Here is a 20,225-nt window from a genome sequence, read left to right on the forward strand (position 1 = left end):
GGTGCAGTTCTGACTTTCAGGACATTTTTCATGGGAGGGCGGGGCTTAGAAGAAGGCATTCCCCTTGAAACTCCATTGGTCACCTGATTTTGGCCTGACAGGTACACTGAACCCTCATTTGAGACCTACCAACCCCGCCCACCCGTAAAAATTGTGCCAATACTCAAAAGCAAAAAATGAAGCAGAAACATACTAGAGATAGATTTCAGAAGCAAGTATTTAACAGAAAAATCCACAACAACACAAAAAATTAAGTATATAAGCCTTTATAATAAGCCCTATCAGGACGGGATTAGTTTCTCAGGGGGACGTCTGTAAAAAATATTTCAAACTTCTACTCAGTGATAAAACTCCTGCATCTGGACTGCAATTAAAAAAAACAGGAGGACCAGTGAGTTTTTAGTCTTTTTTTTCTAGGTCACATGACATCACGTTCAGTAGCTCCTCCATTTCCACTCGCTGTTGTGTTTTTATGTGGATCTCAGTGGAAACGGCCAAGCGCCCAAAGTGTAACTACGGTGCATGGCAGAGGGCAAATAGCTATTTTATTAAGGCGAGGAGACGAAACTCAGAGATGTGCATCTGGACAGGACTAAAATTCCCGGAGGACCACGGAGTTCAGAGAAACATAGTAAGACATTCTGCCTGCATTTTTATTTTTCAGAGTACGTCTGGGGAAAAAAAAAAACATACATGGTCGTTCTGGACGAGAATAAAATCACAAAGGACCCCTTTAATAGGGCTAAAGACTATATGTATTTATATGTATTTTATATACATATATGTAAATATACATATTTGCTTTTGGCACAAAATTCACTCCATACATAATGCTCCGGTCTGGGTTAATAGAGAAAGAACACACAGACTGCAGGAATTCCATTGGTTTATTATGTGTCTAATGTGACAAACTGAGTATACATGGGAAAAGTATATGATGGCAATAGAACACGCTCTCGCTCTCTCTCTCCCTCTCGCTTACACACACACACACACATGCACGTGCAACATCTTAGAAATAAAATAAAATAAAAAAAGGTTTCAAAATATTCTACCCGCTGGAAGAGTCCTGGTATAATCAGAAAAACAAAAAGAATGAAGAAAAAATCAAAAAGATGATCTCAGGTTCTGTTGAACTGCTCGTGCCCCAACACCAGTCAAGTGTGTTTAACTGCAATGCTTTTACAAAAATATCAAACTCAACTGGCATCCATTGTTTGCCCGCTCTCTTCCAGGATGGGCTGAGACTGCCCAATTATTGCCTTTACATGCAAGACATGATCACATTAAAAACACATTAAAACCCCTAAAGAAAAACATTCACCCACCGAAAAAAAGAAATATATATTTGTGAAATTCTCATTACTTCAGTACTTAACAGTCCTAGTTAGGAAATCTCCACTGACAGACATAATATATAAATTTATTTTAACATTATCATATAGAACTCTTAATATATAACAATATTGAAGGGGGGCATCTTATTTAATGGTCCAATATTAAGCATTTATCCTCAGGAAATAATCCAGCATTTCTCTACTTAATCAAATTCTAATAAATATAGCACAGAGTGGAATACCACATATTTTTATTTTCACGTTTCTGTGTGTCCTGTATTCTATACAGGAAAAGAGCTGCTGATTTAAAGCACTTTTTTCAAACTGCAATAGAAGTGCACAGTGAATCAACAGCTCATTGGATTTTGCTAGAAGTTCAATTTAAGATTTAATTTATTTTTATTTTATCCAAAAATCATGTAAAGATCATTCAATTTGACATCAGGTAGACAAACGCTGGTTTATTCCTTTCATGCATTACTTACATAATTTAGTTTAATTTAAAAGCTTATCTTCCTATTTATTAAAAATGAGCCTAATAAAAAGTTTAAAAGCGAATTTAAAACGAAATAAAAAAAGTTCACAATGAACTTAAACCCTTTAAAAGAGCAGTTCTGGCACCTGCATATTTTCTCATGTTTTCTCATGTCTTCTTATTTACAGGATTTAAATATTTAAATGTCCTGTTTGTTCTCAAACCGGTCCTGGGGTAAACTTAAGTTCACATTTTGTTTTGCTTTTATTTTTGCTTTACTCCTATGTATTGAAGTAAAATTATAATTGGTCAGCCTGGGGGACCCTGAGAACCAGTCTGAGAATCACTCAGCACAAATAACTGGTTTCAAATCATTCAACAGTCCAGTTCCAGCAAATCTGCATATTGCAGAAAGGGTTTCATTAAAATGTGTCAATGCATGATGATAATATATATTAAATATAAAGCTCTGGAAAAAAAGAGACCACTTAAGAATGAAATATAATATAATCAAGAGGAAGATGCCACCAAACTGAACTGCTTGAATTTTTGCACCAGGAGTAAAGCAGCATAAAGTTATCCAAAAGCAGTGTGTAAGACTGGTGGAGGAGAGAACATGATGCCAAGATGCACAAAACTGTGATTACAAACCACCAGGGCTATTCCACCAAATATTGAATTCTGAAAACTTGATGAATATGAACTTGTTTTCTTTGCATTATTTGTGGTCTAAAAGCTCTACATCTTTTTTTTTTTGTTATTTCAGTCATTTCTCATTTTCTGCAAATAAATGCTCTAAATGACAATATTTTTATTTGGAATTTGGGAGAAATGTTGTCTGTAGTTTATAGAATAAAACAACAGTGTTCATTTTACTCAAATATAAACCTATAAATAGCAAAATCAGAGAGACTGACTCAGAAATTTAAGTGGTCTCTCTTTTCCAGAGCTCTATATTAAATGCGCTTCTGAACACCGATGACAAGTTTAAACATCTACCATCAATCGACATCAGTCACTGACCTTGTTTACACCTATTCACTTCATGCAGTTTTGAAGAGTATCAGGCGTATATCTGAATAAATCCAATCCATGTAAAAATGAATGTGTAACCGCACAAATGATCTCAAATCTGATCACTCTAGCCACTTCAGGGGGGGTCTTGGATGCATCCGAGCCATATTATAGCAGTGTAAACACATCAGACTCTACAAGAAGCATTCAACAGCTGAAACTCCCAAGGATACAGTAGACCACGGCTGTGGAAAACTGTCGTTTTTCGGTCTGTATGAACTGCTGAAGATGTTAATCCATCTCAAATTTGTTGCCAAGAAATGCAAAATTTTTCATGCATTTATTTAGGCCTCTTTAGGACAGCTCAAAAAAAAAAAAAAAAAAAAGGGTTGAGTGGTCAAACCGTCTGGTTTCCTTTTAAGATGTAGCAAGCAGATTCATATATTCTGTCCCACACAGCAACAGGACTGTTTAAAGGAGATCTCTGGTGTAAAATGGACTTTTGTTGTAGTACAACATGATAAAAGTTCTTATCTTTGATGAATAGCACACCTCCGTTCTCCCACAGCGTTCCGAGATCCAGAAATTTTAAGTTTGTCCAAACACCCTTCAGACTGATCGACACAGAGCACAATTTGCCCCGATAAGTCGCTTTTCCCACCGTTACCTAGCTTAAAGTAGCTCCACACCTCCTTGCTAGAATCCGGAGAACCCTGACATTTAAAAGAGGCATTAATAACTTAAAAAGTAGCTTATTAAAAAACACTGTTAACATCCCATAATGCTAGCTTCAGTGTATATATGTCTGGTCATTATCAGTACAGTGATGGCGGCGCACGGAGCCGAAGCTAGTAGTGTTATGGGATGTAAACAGTGGTTTTTAATAAGCTTCTTGTGCACTTTTTAAGTTATTAATGCCTCGTTTTAAATGTCAGGGCTCTCTGGATTCTAGCAAGTAGGTGTGGAGCTACTTTGAGCTGGACAACGGTGGAAAAAGCGACTTATCAGGACAAATTATGCCTTGTGTCACCCAGTCTAAAGGGTGTTTGGACAAACTGTTGAAATTTCTGGATCTCGGAACGCTGTAGGGGAGAACGGAGGTGTGCTATTCATCAAAGGTAAGAACTTTTTATGATGTTTTACTACAACAAAAGTCCATTTTACACCTGAGTTCTCCTTTAAAGGCCAATTTATACTTCTGAGTTAAACCTACATTGCAGCTTATGCATACCTTGCCCACAGACGAGGATCCTACACTGAAGCCTACGCCTTAGCCCAATGCGCACCTCTCTAGAAAGGCAACTATTCGTCACAGATAGTCGCAGCTGTGAATGCAAAGCGCGGCAACTGTGATTGGTCCAATAATTCCAAACTTTACATTCCCGCCTTAGAGGTGCAACTGCAGAGCCTAAAAAAAAAATGTAGGCCCATTTCATAGACCAATATCTGCACTGACTCAACACGCAGTAGCATAAATCAGCCTAAACCAGAGAAACATTTGACTATAACTGTAAACACATGTGGTTAAACTCTTTATCAGGATACAATCCAGATACTAGTCACATGACGTGACCGGGTGTAAACTGGTTCATTAACTTCACTATGCACTATGTTTTCTAGATTCAGCACTTAAGATTCTTGCTGAGGTACTGGAGAGAGAGAGAAAGCCAGACTGAAGAACACATGGGAAGAAAGAAAGACGTAAAAAAAAAAAATATTCTAAAAAATAATCTTCCTTGTCTTTGTTGAGAGAAACACATTTTGAAAACTTGCTTGCAAAACTGAAAAGATCATTTAGCAGACAATAGTATCTTCAAACCAAGGCTGTTTGCAATGTAATGAATCTACATTATCATTATTATTATTACTATCATTTTTTCACCAATAACTTAAGTGATAAAGATTATTCACTTTTCCACTTTCAATCATGTAGAGGAAAACAGGACCAGTCATCAAAATTCCAGATTCCCCCTTAAAACACAGTCTCTCATTATTATTGGTAACATCTTCGCTCTCCTGAAACTCGAAAACACTTTTTAAGCAAATAGCAAATAAATAGATTCATGATAGAACTGTGGACCGAAGTCATTTAAAATTACAACACGTACTCAATCTGATCGCTGTGTAAACTGCTGGAAAAAGACAAAACTGAAACATGAAATTAAGATTTTGGTTTGCTGGAGTGGAGTATGAGATGAGAGAGATTGGTCAGTGAAAGAGTGAAAGTCCACTAGAGAGGGTGGGACAGTTAAAACAGAGAGTGAGAATAACCAGGCAACTTCATCAGCACCTACTCACATAGGCTGTGTTAAAGGACCATGAAACAAAGTACAGTGAAGCTGGGACGGAAGATCATCCAATCAGATCAGCGAATCCATTTACATCCTCAACGTTTATGAAAAGTAAGTGAAAGCAGTGCTTAAAAAGCACCGCTGCCCATCTGTGCTGGCAGAGAGCAGCTAAAATAAAGCTGATCCGTCCTTATTCCTTATTTCTTACTCCGCGTTCGGTTCTGATGAGGTTTTGAGCTTCTGTTTGGCAGAACGTGCCGGAGTCCGGGGGGTTGGGCTGGGTTGAGGGAGCAGAGGAAGGACAGAGGAGTGGGAATGGTTGGTATTAAGCAGCTACACAGGGGGCTGTAGAAGCCCTGGTGCCTCTTCAGCACAGCAGTAACATCAGCTGGATTGCGTTTGGGTTAAGGAGAGGTCATCTGGCCGTGGCGAGGGCACTCAGGAGGCTGAGGGCGTTTGCGTTTCTGTAGGCGTCGGTTCCTAAACAGAAGAGCAAACTGTTATTCAAATAATTACAACTATTACTTCCTCATCTAATGTCACATCATGGAAAGTTTCTGGTTGATCACTGATAATGAAAATTATTTATTTATTCATTAAACGTTGATTTTTGAGTAGCTTGCAGAAGTATTTTTAACCCCTTGAACTTTTGCACATTTTATCAACTTACAACCACAAACTTCAAATGTATTTTATTGAGATTTTGATACTGATAGAACAACACATTGTAGCATATAATTAGAACGAAGTAGAACGAAAAAAATTCATAATTTTCAAAAAAAATAAAATTCCTGGTAAAATTGCCAGTGCAATCAATTGCCTTTAAAAGTTATAACTTTATTAGTTAATAGGGTGCAGCTGTGTGTAATTTAGTCTAATTTAGTATAAATACATCTGTTCTGTGAAGGCCACAGTAGTTTGTTAGAGAACACTAGTGAACAAACAGCATCATAAAGAGACCAAGCAACTCAAACTATTGATGTCATTCCTACAAACAATTATTGAAATTCTCTCATCTAGAACCTTAGTGTAAAATATTCAGACCTCCTTCTGGTCCTCTGGTGGTACAGGGGTGGTGGTGCCCTCCTCAGACGACACCTCCATCTTCTCCTCCTCTGAGCTTTTTGATCCTTCCACTCCGTGCTCAGCCTCCCACTCCTGCAACACCTCGTCCAGATTGAAGCGTCGCCGGTAGTTTACAAAGAAGTTCTTCACCTGAACAACGGATTTGTTGCCAATAACATCCGAAATGGCCTGGAAATCTCTTCCGTACTTCCTTATGGCTGAAAAACAGGAAAGGAAATATTGATTTTAGTTGCCAGAAATGTTACAAAATTAAATCTACACAGATTTCTCTCCAAAACTCTTTATTTGGGTGTGAGTAAAGTACGTGTGTATATTTACAGTAAGCTTAGGTTCACAGATTTTCACTTAGGCTGGGTGCTAGCGGCTAACAGCTAGCAGGACGTAAATGCTGCCCAACAGCGCTACACTAAGGAACCCTGAGTGTTCCAGTAAGCCAGGGCGGTATTAGCTAGCGGTTCTTCCCACATAGCTTGTTTTACCACAGTAAACACGCAGGCTACAGTCCAATATGCTCTGGTTAGCAGGTAATGGGGTTAGCAGTAGGCTACAGGCAGATATACTCGACTCTAAATAACAAAAGAGCTAGCGCTTTAGCATGGTTAGTGGCTAATGCTAATGCTGTTTCAGCAATGCTAGCTGTGTAAGCAGCAGGCTACAGGCTGACATACTTGTCTATGAACGGCTAAAGACCTAGTGCTTAGTGCGATAAGTAGCTAATGTTAATACTGCTGCAGCCTCAGTGCTGGAGAACTAAACTAAAATTCATACATAAGGCACACCGGATTTTAAGGCATTTTAATTTTTGGGAAAATCGAAGTGTTTTAAATGCACTTTATAATGCAGAAAATGTGGTACATAGACCCCAGTTCCAACCAATAACCTTTAACATAATTTCACTTTCAGATACATATATTTATTAGTAGTAAAAATATATATACCTTGTACTGCGAGAAGCTGCTCCTCAGTAGTCCAACGTGTATTAAACTTCTGATTCACCTACAAAAAAAAAAAAAATCTAACATTAGATGAATCATCGTTTCAGTTAGGACTGTGCGTTAATGGGAATTTTATATTGCAAATGTACTTTTTTCTACAATATATATCGCAATATTAAACAATGCAGGGCCCATGACGTCACCAGTTGTGTTATTTTTTTTTATTTTCAGAATGATAGGACCCTGTGGCGCAGCCTAGGCTTTAGTCCTTAATGGCTTTTTTCCCCCCCTTATATTACTTTTACTTTTAAGTTACCAATATGAAGAAGATTTTATAAAAATATTTTTTAATTTATTAAATTACTTTAATTTAGTGTTTTCAAACAGCAGGCCCTCTTAATTACACATCTCACATGTCAACCAATGGATAAATATAAAAAATAAAAAAAAAATGATCATTGCCATGGCTACACTTTCTCTAATGACAGGTTTATACTACATGAAGTTTAGGTTAGTTATTGCTTTAATACTACACTACTTTTTTTCAAGTCTTATAATTGGGAATCTTTCAGTCATTCTGGATTGTACCCTTCATGACCGATCAGTGACACAAAGTTACATTAATAAAAAAAGATAATTAAGATAAGGAGTTAACTACAGCAACAACACTGAGTGGCTGACAGGCCCACCTGCTACATACTGTGAGGCACTGCTCTCAACACCAGCAGATGACAGACATGTCTCTCCAAAGCATCACTATCATCAGTAAATTTTACTTTATTTCATTTCAAGTAAATCAGGGGAGCAGAGTCTGGAGGAAGAGTGGAGAGACACACAGTCCAAACTGCTCGAGGTCTAGTGTGAAGTTTCCACCAATCAGTGATGGTTTGGAGAGACATGTCTGTCATCTGCTGGTGTTGATCCACTGTGTTTTATTATCAAGTCTAAAGTCAGTGCAGTTTTGTTTCCCCACAAAATCTTACAGCACTTCATATCTTACAGCTTCCCTCTGCTACTGACAACGTTTATGGAGATGTGGATTTCATTTTCCAGCAGGACTTGGCACAATGCCCACACTGCTAAAAGTACCAATTGGTCTTGATATATAATATAAAAAATACTATTAATTTTTGAGTTTTTATTGGCTGTACGCCATAATTATCAACAATAAAACGCTTAAACAGTAACTTTTAAATGATATTCAATGTATTAAGATGCACTAGTGTTAAAAAAATAAACATATGTGTGGGAGTGTGCAAGTTATAGTATGGCAGATCCAACACCAAAACGTAACGGACGGATTACCTCAGGAGGCCGGAACTCCTCCACTCCAGTATCCAGTGTCTCTCTCAGAGCACTGTTGTTTTGTTTGATGCTCTGGATCTGTAGAGTTTCAGAGTGGAGAAAGTTTAACATGTTAACAACCTACTCTACATACTTAACCAAATTAGCTAAATGTATTTTTATAAAATTTGTACATTTGCAAACTCGTAAAAATTCAAATTGAGCATCATCAAAGTTCTAACCTGTCGTTTAATGGTGACGAGCTCCATGTCCAGTTGCCTCAGTACGCTGGTAGCTGCATTACCGCTGCTGGACATGGCTGAGGCGTCACTCTGGTTCAGGTGCATGCCTTTGGGTGGCTTCCTCTTGGCCCGGTTGAGGTTCCGGCCAGACAGACCCTGCGTCTCTTTCTTCACGTGTGCTGGCTTTTCTGGGACAGTTGGTGGCTGATAAGAGATTAAGAATAATGTATATAATGAATGTAGGAACTCACAAATAGGGCTGGGTATTGTTTTAAAATGTACTATATCATTACCAATACCGATACAATACTTTGAATATGATACCAATACCCAAACAATACTTTATTTTCTAAGGGCTGTCAACGTTAAAGCGTTAACGCACGCTGCTCATTTGGAATCAGTAATGCGTTTACAATTTATCATGCATTCTTTATTCCAGCACCCTTCATTGATTTTATCTCCACTCAAACATACAAGTATATACTATTATTTTAATTGACACCACTAATATACATATAATTGCATTTTACATTCCGTACATTCATTCTTTTATTTACATTTAAACATTCACTATAAAAATTTGCGCCTGAAGAAAAACAAATGCGATTAATCGCAGTTAATCACAGGATTTTTTGTGATTAATGGGATTCATTTTTTAATCAATTGACACCACTATATTTTTTCTATATATTTCAATATTTAATGCTATTTTTGTGATAACGCTACTCTTGGTGACATGAAAAAACACTGAATTTTTTGGCATTTGATAATCGAGATGCATCAAAGAATCGAAAATATCCCCTAATTTCTGTCCTATGACATGTGGCATAAGGTTACTTTGGTAATAAACTGTATAAAAAGGATGAATTAAAGGTAAAAAGAATCACAGATCACAGATTTATGTCAGAAGAAAATGAGTAGAAGATTTTTTTTCTGTATTCACCAGGTAAATAAGATAAAAATAAGGGATAGAAATAAAATGTACCCCCACTTTTACACAATTTAGCAGCCTGACTCTTCACTATGAAAAACACAAACTCAAATCTACCTCTTTTTTCTCCTCCTTGTTCACCTCTACTTCTGGATTAGGTGGAGTGGTGCAGTTGGTCTCCTCAGCTTCTTCATCACTACAACAAAATAAAGTACTTTATTAACTGTTTTAAGGAATTAAACATTTCTCTAATGATTTTAATACTTTAGAATAAGCCACATTTAAAAACATAATATAATTTACATTGAGTTTATATGAAAAGCTATGAATGGCTGACCTGTCCTCTCGATCTCTCTTCTGTTTGCGAGCGTGTCGGTCCATGACGCTGGTTTTACTGCGGGTTTTCTTCCAAGAGTAATAAAATCTAACCAGGCTTGCAATGGATTTGTCTGGAAGCTGGTGAATAAAAAAAGAAAAGAATTATTTTAACTGTAAGGTGCAATGGAAATATTAAACCTCCCATCTTTATTCACAGCTCTGAAGATATGCTGACTTTGTTTTGTAACTTGTGTGTACTATTGACTATGTGTGTATCTGTTACTGGATGTCCAGGATTTCCCTCTGGGATCAATTAATGTATGTTTGTATAAACTTATAAATGCATGTATAAATGTATGTACGAACGCATGTGCATGAATGATTGTATGTATGTATGAATGTATTAATGTATCTATGAATGCAGGTATGAATGTACAAATGAATATGCATGTATGATTGTACGTATGATGATTGTATGTGTGAATGAAAGCATGAATTGTATATATGAATGAATGCATGTATAATTGTATGTATGTATGATTGTATGCATTAATGATTGCATTAATCCTTCCTTCCTTCCTCATTCGAAATTGGAATCACTAACTTGGCTAATAATGACTGAAACTCGTGTACTCGTTCGCGTGTCTTCATTTGCATAACGACAACTCTCTTTTACTCATGTGCGCATTTTTATGCAAAATATTCCATTGATATCTTTCGGGTGGTCATATCCAGTATATCGGTGATATGAATTTTAACAGATCATCTGTTTTTCTACAACATAAGAACATCCAGGAAAATCTCTTTTATCCAAAACGCGAGCTGCTGTAACGTTCCCCAGTGGCTCACCATCTGCTGTATGCGGTGGAAAGTCTTGCCGTGAAAGCTGAACCCCTGTTCAAACAGCACTTTATCCTCCACTGTCCACTCATCTGGGAAAGGGGTGAAGTTGGGCAGGTCCGCCAAAGACTTTTCGATGTTGTGCTTGTGCCAGAAGAGCATGCCCAATGCCTAAAAAAGAGAAACAGTAACAGATTACACCTGATTACAGTAACTCGCACAAAAAATCAGCTGAACATTATTTACATCTCGTTGTTCTCATTGTTTTTTAAGTTCCAATGAGATACAGGAGCACTTTGTAGTTCGCATTTTTCAATAATTACAGACTGTAGTTCTGTATCTGCTTCTCTGTGCACTTTTTAAAGGATCTCAACTTTTTGGAAAGCTGAGTTAAATCTCCCTATTAACCACAACCAGACCTGATTACTGCCAGACCTGTAGAATCAAGAAATCACTTAAATAGAACCTGTCTGACAACACAAATCTCAAGATCTCAAAAAACAACACATTATGCTGCAAAAACACATGGGAAAACAAAGTCATTGATCATCTATCAGTCTGGAAAAAGCTATAAAGTAATATCTAAAGCTTTGAGACTCCAGCGAACAAGAGTGATTCACTATTATTCACTAATGGAAAAAAAAAAACATGGGAAACTGGTGAACCTTCCCAGGAGTGACCAGCAAACCAAAATGACTCCATAAGGGCAAGAACAACTCATCCAGGAGGTCACAAAGAACCCAAAACAACATTTAAAGAACTGCAGGTCTCACTTGCCTCAGTTAAGGTCAGTGTTAATGATTCAATAGTAAGAAAGAGACTGGGTGAAAATGGTCTTCATTGGAGAGTTCCAAGATAAAAAACACTGCTGATCAAAAAGAACACAGCAGTAAATATACTTTTTTGGATAAATATTCTTTGGACTGACGGGACAAAAGTTGAACTTTTTGGGAGGTGTGTGTCCTGTTACATCTAGTGTAAAACTAAACCATAATTTTAGAAAAAGAACATCACACTAAATGTAAAAAAAACATGGTGGTGGTAGTGTGTGTGTGATGGTCTGGGGCTGCTGGATAACTTGCTGTAATAGATGGAAGCAGAAATTCTGCTGTTTATCAGACAATCCTGAAGGAGAAAGTCTGGACATCTGATCATACCTCAAGCTGAGGCGTACTTGGGTTTTGCAGCAGGACAATGACCCAAAGCACACAAACAAGTCCACCTCTAAATGACAAAATTAAGGTTTTGTAGTGGCCTAGTTAAAGTCTCGAGATTGAGATGCTGTGGATGATCTTAAAAAGAACGTTTATGATGGAAAATTTCCTCAGTGTGTCTAAATTAAAACAATTCTGTAAAGAAGAGTGGAACAAAATTCCTCCACAGAGATGTGAAAGACTCGTTGCCAGTTATCAGTAAGGCTTTATTATTACAGTTGTTGCTGCCCAGGGTAAAGGGCACAACCAAGTTAATAGATTTAGGGGGCAAACACTTTTTTTTCACACAGGGCTAGATAGGTTTGGATAGTTTTTTATACTTTAATAAATAAAATTATCATTACAAAAAGGCTTTTTATATCTACTCAGGTTATTTTTGTTTGACATTAAAGTTTGTTTGATAATGGAAAAAACATTAGTATGACAAAAAGCAAAAACAAAAAGAAATATGTGGGGGCAAATACATTTTCATGCCACTGTATACACACTATTATATGATATATTTCCATTTTTAAGCCCTCAATATGATGAACATACCATTACAGACTGCTAACTCATCTTTTATCACACATCATTTTCAGTCACCCTCTGCATAATTTATCACTGCTGTTGCTGACCACAATCTGCTGCTAACCACACATTTCCTATGTGGTGGACCATAGAGACAGAGCACATTTAAGTCCCGCCCACAACATGAGGAAAACAACTAAGAGCTTTCTTAGCATTGTGGACTTAATTAAAAAAAAAAATAAAAATACAAATATGCAACTAGCAAACTGACTAAAACAGACTAAAAATGTAACTGCAAAACACAAAAGAGCTTAAATTGCAACATTTGATTTAAATCTATCAATACAGGAAAGCTCTTTACATCCGTAAGGTCCTACAGGATCCTGATAGCCTATGTGATATCCTGCTAACGTCATGATTTGGGCTCTGCAGGCCACCATACTGGATTTGAAAGTCTGCATTCTGCAATTCCATTTCTATACCTTACTTACGCAGTACGGGTGTGCCATATCATATCTTATGCAATAATATCGCAATAACATTTTGGAATATCGTGAATGATATTGTTAATTATCACATCAAGGTACTATTTTTTTTTTTGCTGTTTTTAGCAAAAGAAAAATTCACACTGTTCTCATTTCCCATTATATATCTACTAGAGACAGATTATATCTCTCCAGTATCATTTATTTTACTTTAATCCTGGATATATGGAGATATTTGGAGGGCATTATTATTAGTATCATGATATTCTGGATCATTGACTTCTGTTACAAATCTGATCAAATTCTTGTATTTTTTAATATCTTAGTTAGAGGTATGCCAAATCATATCCTATGCCATGCACACTCATACAACCACCACCATGTTTTACAGAGGATGTAGTGAGCTTTGCGTCGAGCCATTCCAAACCTCCTCCATACTTTTTTCTTCTCATCATTCAGGCGGTAAGGATGATCTTAGTTTCACCTGTCCAAAGAACGCTGAAACGACTTCTTTACATGTTTTTTTGATAAAGTCTAATCTGGCCTTTCTATTAATGATTTGCACCTTGTGTTGAAGCCTCTGTATTTGCTCTTATCTCTAAGTCTTCTCTTTATTATAGACTGAGATACTGATACACCTCCTTCCTAGAGATTGTATTAAATGAGTTTTAATTAGTTTATCTTTTTATTTTTTATTTATTACTTTTTTTTTTTTTTTACTATTTTTCCATTTGGATTCTTATGTTCTTCTTATGTTCATTTTTATTCATTTTATCATTTCTTACCGATCTTATTATTTTATTTACTTTTACAATTATCTCGTCTTCATTTTATATTTTATAAATTCTTTACTTTTTGTGTGTCAATTTTTTATGGTCTTTTTAGAATTTTTCTATTTTATATCATTTTTACATACATATTTTGTTAATCTATAATAAATGTCAATTTAAAAAATGGTATTTATTATTTTTTTTTTTTTCAATTTTGTTACTTATTATTTCTAATTTCTTTTTAAATGTTTTTAATCTCTTTTAAACTGTAAATGCTCAGCTGATTGGTAAACGAGGGTCACCCTCAATGTATTTCCGAGTGAAAATAAAGGTTGATTGACCTCTGATGGAGGTTAATAATGGTCTGTTTCAGTTCCACTGCAAGCTTCTTAACCAGCATGTTGTGGATTCACAGCATGAGCTCGCCACACCTGGAATTAAATTCAGACCTTTTACCTGCTAAACTGCTGATGGATTAATGAGTGAATATCCCATGGAATAGAATAAAAATGCTTTTAAGCCCCTGAAATGTGGAGGCTTTTCAGAAAAGTGGTTGTAACTCTTAAACATTCTATAGGATATTTATGTTGAACCCCTTCAATTAAAGCTTCTACAGTATCTGAGAACTTATTGTTAAAAACGATATCTTATTTCTAACTAAGATTATGTGTTACTACTGTAATGCTCCAGCTGCCCAGATAACAAGCCCTGACTTGAGCCAGTGAGCTCACATGACAATAATGGGAGTTCATATGACATTAATTCAGAATAATAGAGAACAGCATTCTAATAGGATAATGGTTACAGTAGTACTAATCATTTGTAATGGTGCAGCTGTATTTAATTTTTTTTTGCTGTCATAGATGACAGGTTCATATACATTTGATTCTGACTGATACAGAACAAGAAGGATATGAATAATAACTAGTACTGTTAAATACGATGCAGCCTAATTAGCTACAGATGTTAATATTCAGATCACAGTGTTATAGCTAACACCGCTAACATAGCTAACACAATGCTAGCTATAAGCCTACCTGGTGGCATGTTGAGGTAATGGTACTATTTTCTACAATGATGATTTTGGGACAGAAATCAGACAATGAGGTAGCCAATCATAGGTTATTTATGTATATGTAATTGGCCCTTTTATCTAGGTCAGGCCTGGCCAATCCTGTTCATGTATGGCTCTTCCATTCATAGTCAGTGATTGAATATTTGTCGTGCTATATGACTCGTGGCTTAAAGAAATCATTAAGAAAAAAAAAAAAGAAAAAAAAAAGGGTTGGCAAATTCATATTAAAATTGTTTTTTTCTATGTTTTACACAGCATCCCATCTTTATAGGATTTTTTTGTTTTCAAAAGGTTGGCTCCAAGTATTTAAAAATATACTTATCAGATCTGCTCTAGTGATTGGATCAGCTGTCAGGTTCCTAGAGTTTTTACTGAACTGGGAAAATCTGCTTTTAGCTACAGAGAACCAGCGAGCTGGAATTCACTAGAGGACACTCTAAAACTCAGCTCACTAATGTCACTAAATAATTTTAAACTTTTAATATCCAACAATCTTTACACAGCCTGTACCAGTTTTAGTTTAGTTTTTTTTTTTTTATCCTTTTACCTTTTTTATTTATTTTATGTATTTCGTCTTCTTATTTATCTATCTTTTATTTTACCTTTTAACCCTTTTATTTTATTCATTTCATCTTTTTTTATTCTATTTTTACTACTGGTTTTATTTTTGTCCGTTACATTTTTTATTTCATTTATTTCGTAGTTTTATTTATTTTTAATACTTTTTAAACTTATAATTATTATTATTTATTTTTAATCATTTACTTAGAATTGTGGTGTTATTTTACTACATTTCTTTAATTGTATTTATATTTTATTATTCTATTTATTTATCTCTTTGTTTTATTGCTTACATTTTAGTTAGTCTGCAAACCCTTTTATTCAGATTATTTTTTTTCTTCTTAATAAAATATTTTATTGTTTGCTTCTTTTTATAATTTAAACTTTTTCACATTTTTTCAGTCTCTTTAATTTAGTAAATGCTTGGCTGCATTAAAAAAATTAGGGTTACCCTTAATTTATTACCGAGTAAAAATAAGATTGATTGATTGATTGAAAGTAGGATGGTGTGGGCATGTTATAATAAAGTTATTTAAGGACACTGTGATCCACAATTTCATACTGACTTCTATTTAAACTTGGCTAAATGTTTTCCCCCACGAGGGGTTGGTTATCTCAGATGACCCAATGTGCTCTGCGTCTGTTCTCCACACAGCAGAGACAATGACACAGTGCCACACAGTAGTATGGTTAGGATTTTGTATACACACCCCTGTGAGAGTGCTCCACCACCCAGAAATATCCAACCATTCAGTGACTCTGTGGTAAGAAACTGTCCAGTTATGAATGACTAAACACACCTAACACCTAAACCTGTGAGAGACGACAGATATTAACTGTTTCTAAGCATCAAAAAAATAAATCCTACTCAGAACTGCTCTAAAAAGTAGAAAAACAAAGCTAATTTTACCTGCTCCATATTGTACCCATGTTTCTCTTTGGCGATTGCAATGTATTCATCCACTAAAGAAGGGGAGGAAAAAAAGAGAGAAAACTTAAAATAATAAAACAGTTGGCATTACATGGCATTAGTAAGTAAAACAATAGCAATTTTGGTTTCTGAATGATAGTTAATTAAAATATATCCTAAAAATTAAAATATATATAAATCCATATCAGTGCTGTCACAATAACACCCACTATCTCAAAAATAGCACCTTTACCTGAGCTTAACATTTCTCTTAGCCGTTACAAACAAAAAGTTAAAAAAGAGAGTGTCTGACACTGATGATGATATACAGGCCAAAATTACAGGTGAATAATTAGAATTCATCATAAATGTCCTCATAAACAACTCACATTTAGTCTCTGCCAAGTTCTGGTTGGGAATCCAGACCAGCATTCCCAAGTTCTCCCTCTCTTGGCTTGCCTTTGCTACCTCTGATTAGGAAAAAGGCAAATTAATGATTTCAGGTAAAACAAAACAAAATTAGTCCAAAAATCAAGATGCATGCAAGTCACAAAGTCAGTAAGTGACTTGAAATGGTTTTAATCTAAATTCAATATATATAGCCAGTAAAAATGTTATGAACATATAGTTAATATTAAAGTTTTACATAGTTGCAGTTCAAGTTTTGACTAGTGTTAATAATATTATTACTATTTTACTATTATTATTACTAATGTTATTATCTAAAATGTAGTCTTATATAGTCAGACTTACATTGTAGTTAATTAAAGATATCTGTAACTGGATTTTTTTTTACCAAAAAAAAGAAATTCCGTAGTAATTAATATATTAATTAATGGTAACATGTAACCAGTCAGAATTACAGTTAGGATATATGGTCCTGGTAATGTCTGACTATAAATCTGATATTATTATTAGTAAATATGTTATACTAGTTATACTTGTATCTCTGGTGTCTTTTTAAGCTAAAACCACATCACTGCCAACTGGAGAATGTATCTGAAAAACGGGCTGTGTTTGAGGCTACCACAGCCTTGGCACTCTTCAGTCACTAGTAGCAATATCATCATCATCATCATCATCATTATAGTCACTAGTATTAGTGTCAGATCTAAAGATCTATAAAAATCATTCTTACCACATATCCTTACCGTTGTTCTGACTGTTACTGCTGATTTACATGAAATTTCACTCTCTCTTATCTATCTGTACATTTTACTGGCACAAACTCCAGTTACAGATATCTATAATGACTTTCTACTAGAAGAAATAAGTTATTCTAGATATATACACTACAAGTCTACTAGTAAAATGTATGTATAGATAGGAGGGGTGATATTCCATGTAAATCAATGGTCAGATATGATCAGTCAGAACTACAGTAAGAATATGTGGTCCTGGTAATGTCTGAGTAGTCAGACATTGATTTTATACATCTGATATTGTTTCAATTAAATATGTTATGATTATGTGCGTTTATACTAGTCAAAACTGCTTTACAGAGACCTTGAACTTAAGATTTTAAAGGTAAATTCTGAGTAAGGACTTAGGAAAATCTCTGGAGTGATTTTAGGACAAAACAACATCAGAGCCATCTGCTCCAACTGGAGAAAGAATCTGAACAACGGGTGTGTTCGAGGCTACCACAGCCCGTACAGAGTTCTGTCATTAGTTGCAGTAATATTATTAGTTGTAGTCATCATTAATAACTACATATCTTTACTGTAATTCTGATTGGTCATATGTTTCTAAAAAAACTCCAGTTACGGATATCTATAATAGCTTTATATTAGCAGAAATAAGTTATTTCAAATGCATACACTGCAATTCTGACTATTAAAGACTCTATTAAAGTTTTAGATATTAGAAATATTATTAGATTTAGTCACAACTTGAACTGTAGATATCTAAAACTGCACATATCCGAAATTCACCTTAGTATTAGTCAAAACTACACTCGAGATATTTTGAATTAGCATCTGTACTACTATATATATATTTTAATTTATTAGTATTACTATATTACTAAGAACTGCACTGCACATATATAGAGTAACTTATGTGTACTAGCAAAATGTATATTATAAAAAGAGGGATATGATCATCAGAAGTACAGTAAGGATATGTGGTGCTGTTAATGTATGAGTAGTCAGATTCATTTATAGATTAAATATATTATAGTTATGAGAGTTTAAACTGCATTAAACTGCATTACAGAGATCCTGAATTTAAGATTTTACTGTTAAACTCTAAATAAGGACATAAAAGAATCTCGGGAGTGATTTTAGGTTAAAACAACATCAGAGCCATCTGCTCCAACTGGAGAAAGTATCTGAACAACGGGTGTGTTCGAGGCTACCACAGCCCGTGCAGTGTTGTGTCGTTGGAGCTGAGAGAAGTGAATTTCCACACACCGGGGTCATAATCCGGGACCACTGCCTGGTACTGAGGACCCACTCGCATTCCTCCCGCACCTTAAAACAGGTAGAAGAGAGGATAAAGCGCACAGTAGAGGAGGGAGGAAAGTGTGTGAAGTTGACGCGAGAGACCGAGGCTACCACCACCACGACTCACCACCATGCTCGTCATCACTTGAGGAGCCCGAACTTCCTTCCTCCCACGAATTGTTACTGTTCCCGTTCGAAGTGAAACTTTTGACCGGGTTGTTTACCGAGTTCCTGCCTCTCCTCTTGCCCGAGATCTCCGCCGGGCCCTTCTCCAACATCGCGGGCATCTCGGAGACAAAGCCGGGGAACTTTAGCGGCTGAAACGCGCAGCGCTGCTCGCTGGCTCGCCTGCTAGCGGCTAACGCAGCCCGACCGACCGCAGCAGCAGCAGCAGCAGATGCTCCGGAGGCTAATCTGTGGCGAAGGGCCTCCTCTGCTTAAACTCCGAGTGTGAATATAATATTAAACCGCTATTAAACAAGTTCCCACAAAGTGCGCTTAAACCAGCGGGCGCTCGATAAACTCAGGCCGGGAACTGGCGCCTGTCTCCGGGGTCGTTAGCTAGTTAGCTAGCCCGCTGCACCGACCGCGCTGAGCGAGCAGGTTACTCCGACTGATGGAAGTAACCGGATTATAGCCGGCTAGCTCCGCTGTTAGCTAACAGGCTAACTCCCCACCTCCCCCTCCACACACACACACACACACACACACACACACACACACACACACACACACAGGCTACACTGATAGAGAGTTAGCCACCGAGCTAACACAGATAACAGCTAGCATTAGCCGACCTTAGTTTTAATAATAACTCCAGCATTTCCTCACAGAGCCGATAGTCGATATATTTCCACCCAGAACCGAAAAACCGCCGAGAAACGAGCAGGTTATTGTCAAACACAACTCTAAAGAAGTGCTGATGAGATGCAGAGGGAACTTCTCCCCCCACCTTCTTCCCTCCCACACACATATACATATACATATATACACACACACACACACTTACATATACACACCTACATATATATATATATATATATATATATATATATATATATATATATATATATATATATATATATATATATATATAATTTCCAAATCTATACATGGTCTTGTAGATTTTTTCTTGAAATTACCATTTATTCACTAGTTTACGGTCTTAGTAACTAAAACTGTCATATAGTGTGACATGAATGTTATTGTGTATTCAATTAAAAATGGGTATAATGTGATAATGTAAGTCAATTCATTCAGATTCTTTATCATTACTATATAAAAGTATAGCACTGTTCACGTGCAAAAATGTTACCTTTTGCATTATTTACACTATCATTATCCACACACACAGGAAGATTTAATCTAATTCTTTCAATATACTTAAAATTATTTTGGAAATACCTTTTATAAAACTACCAAAATTCTTGTAACTTTTGCTGGCACTGTTCTCCATCTGTCACATTGAAATTATCCTTAATTTTTTCACACTTTTTATTT

At 35.9% G+C, this 20,225-nt stretch overlaps 1 protein-coding gene across 1 annotated transcript; it reads right to left on the reverse strand.

Annotated features, from left to right (window-relative positions):
- Positions 1-3,193: 3,193 nt before the first annotated feature.
- Positions 3,194-19,403, reverse strand: rcor1 (REST corepressor 1). Its single transcript, XM_022672603.2, has 12 exons — positions 18,853-19,403; positions 18,693-18,752; positions 16,668-16,748; positions 16,279-16,331; positions 10,763-10,924; positions 9,933-10,051; positions 9,713-9,791; positions 8,665-8,868; positions 8,444-8,521; positions 7,142-7,199; positions 6,162-6,400; positions 3,194-5,597 (listed from the first exon to the last, which is right to left on the reverse strand). The coding sequence occupies exons 1-12, from the start codon at positions 19,010-19,012 to the stop codon at positions 5,556-5,558; spliced, it is 1,335 nt and encodes a 444-aa protein (XP_022528324.2). The 5' UTR covers positions 19,013-19,403; the 3' UTR covers positions 3,194-5,555.
- Positions 19,404-20,225: the final 822 nt, after the last annotated feature.

The sequence above is a fragment of the Astyanax mexicanus genome, chromosome 14 (genome assembly GCF_023375975.1).
Source record: "Astyanax mexicanus isolate ESR-SI-001 chromosome 14, AstMex3_surface, whole genome shotgun sequence".
In the NCBI taxonomy this organism is placed as follows: domain Eukaryota; kingdom Metazoa; phylum Chordata; class Actinopteri; order Characiformes; family Acestrorhamphidae; genus Astyanax; species Astyanax mexicanus.

Coding starts and splice junctions, on each gene's coding strand:
- rcor1 (XM_022672603.2), bottom strand. CDS start 19,012: ATGCCCGCGATGTTGGAGAAGGGCCCGGCGGAGATCTCGGGCAAGAGG. Junction 10,925..16,278: donor ATGGGTACAATATGGAGCAG/GTAAAATTAGCT, acceptor TCTCTTTTTTAG/GCATTGGGCATGCTCTTCTG. Junction 6,401..7,141: donor GCAGCTTCTCGCAGTACAAG/GTATATATATTT, acceptor CCTGTTTTTCAG/CCATAAGGAAGTACGGAAGA.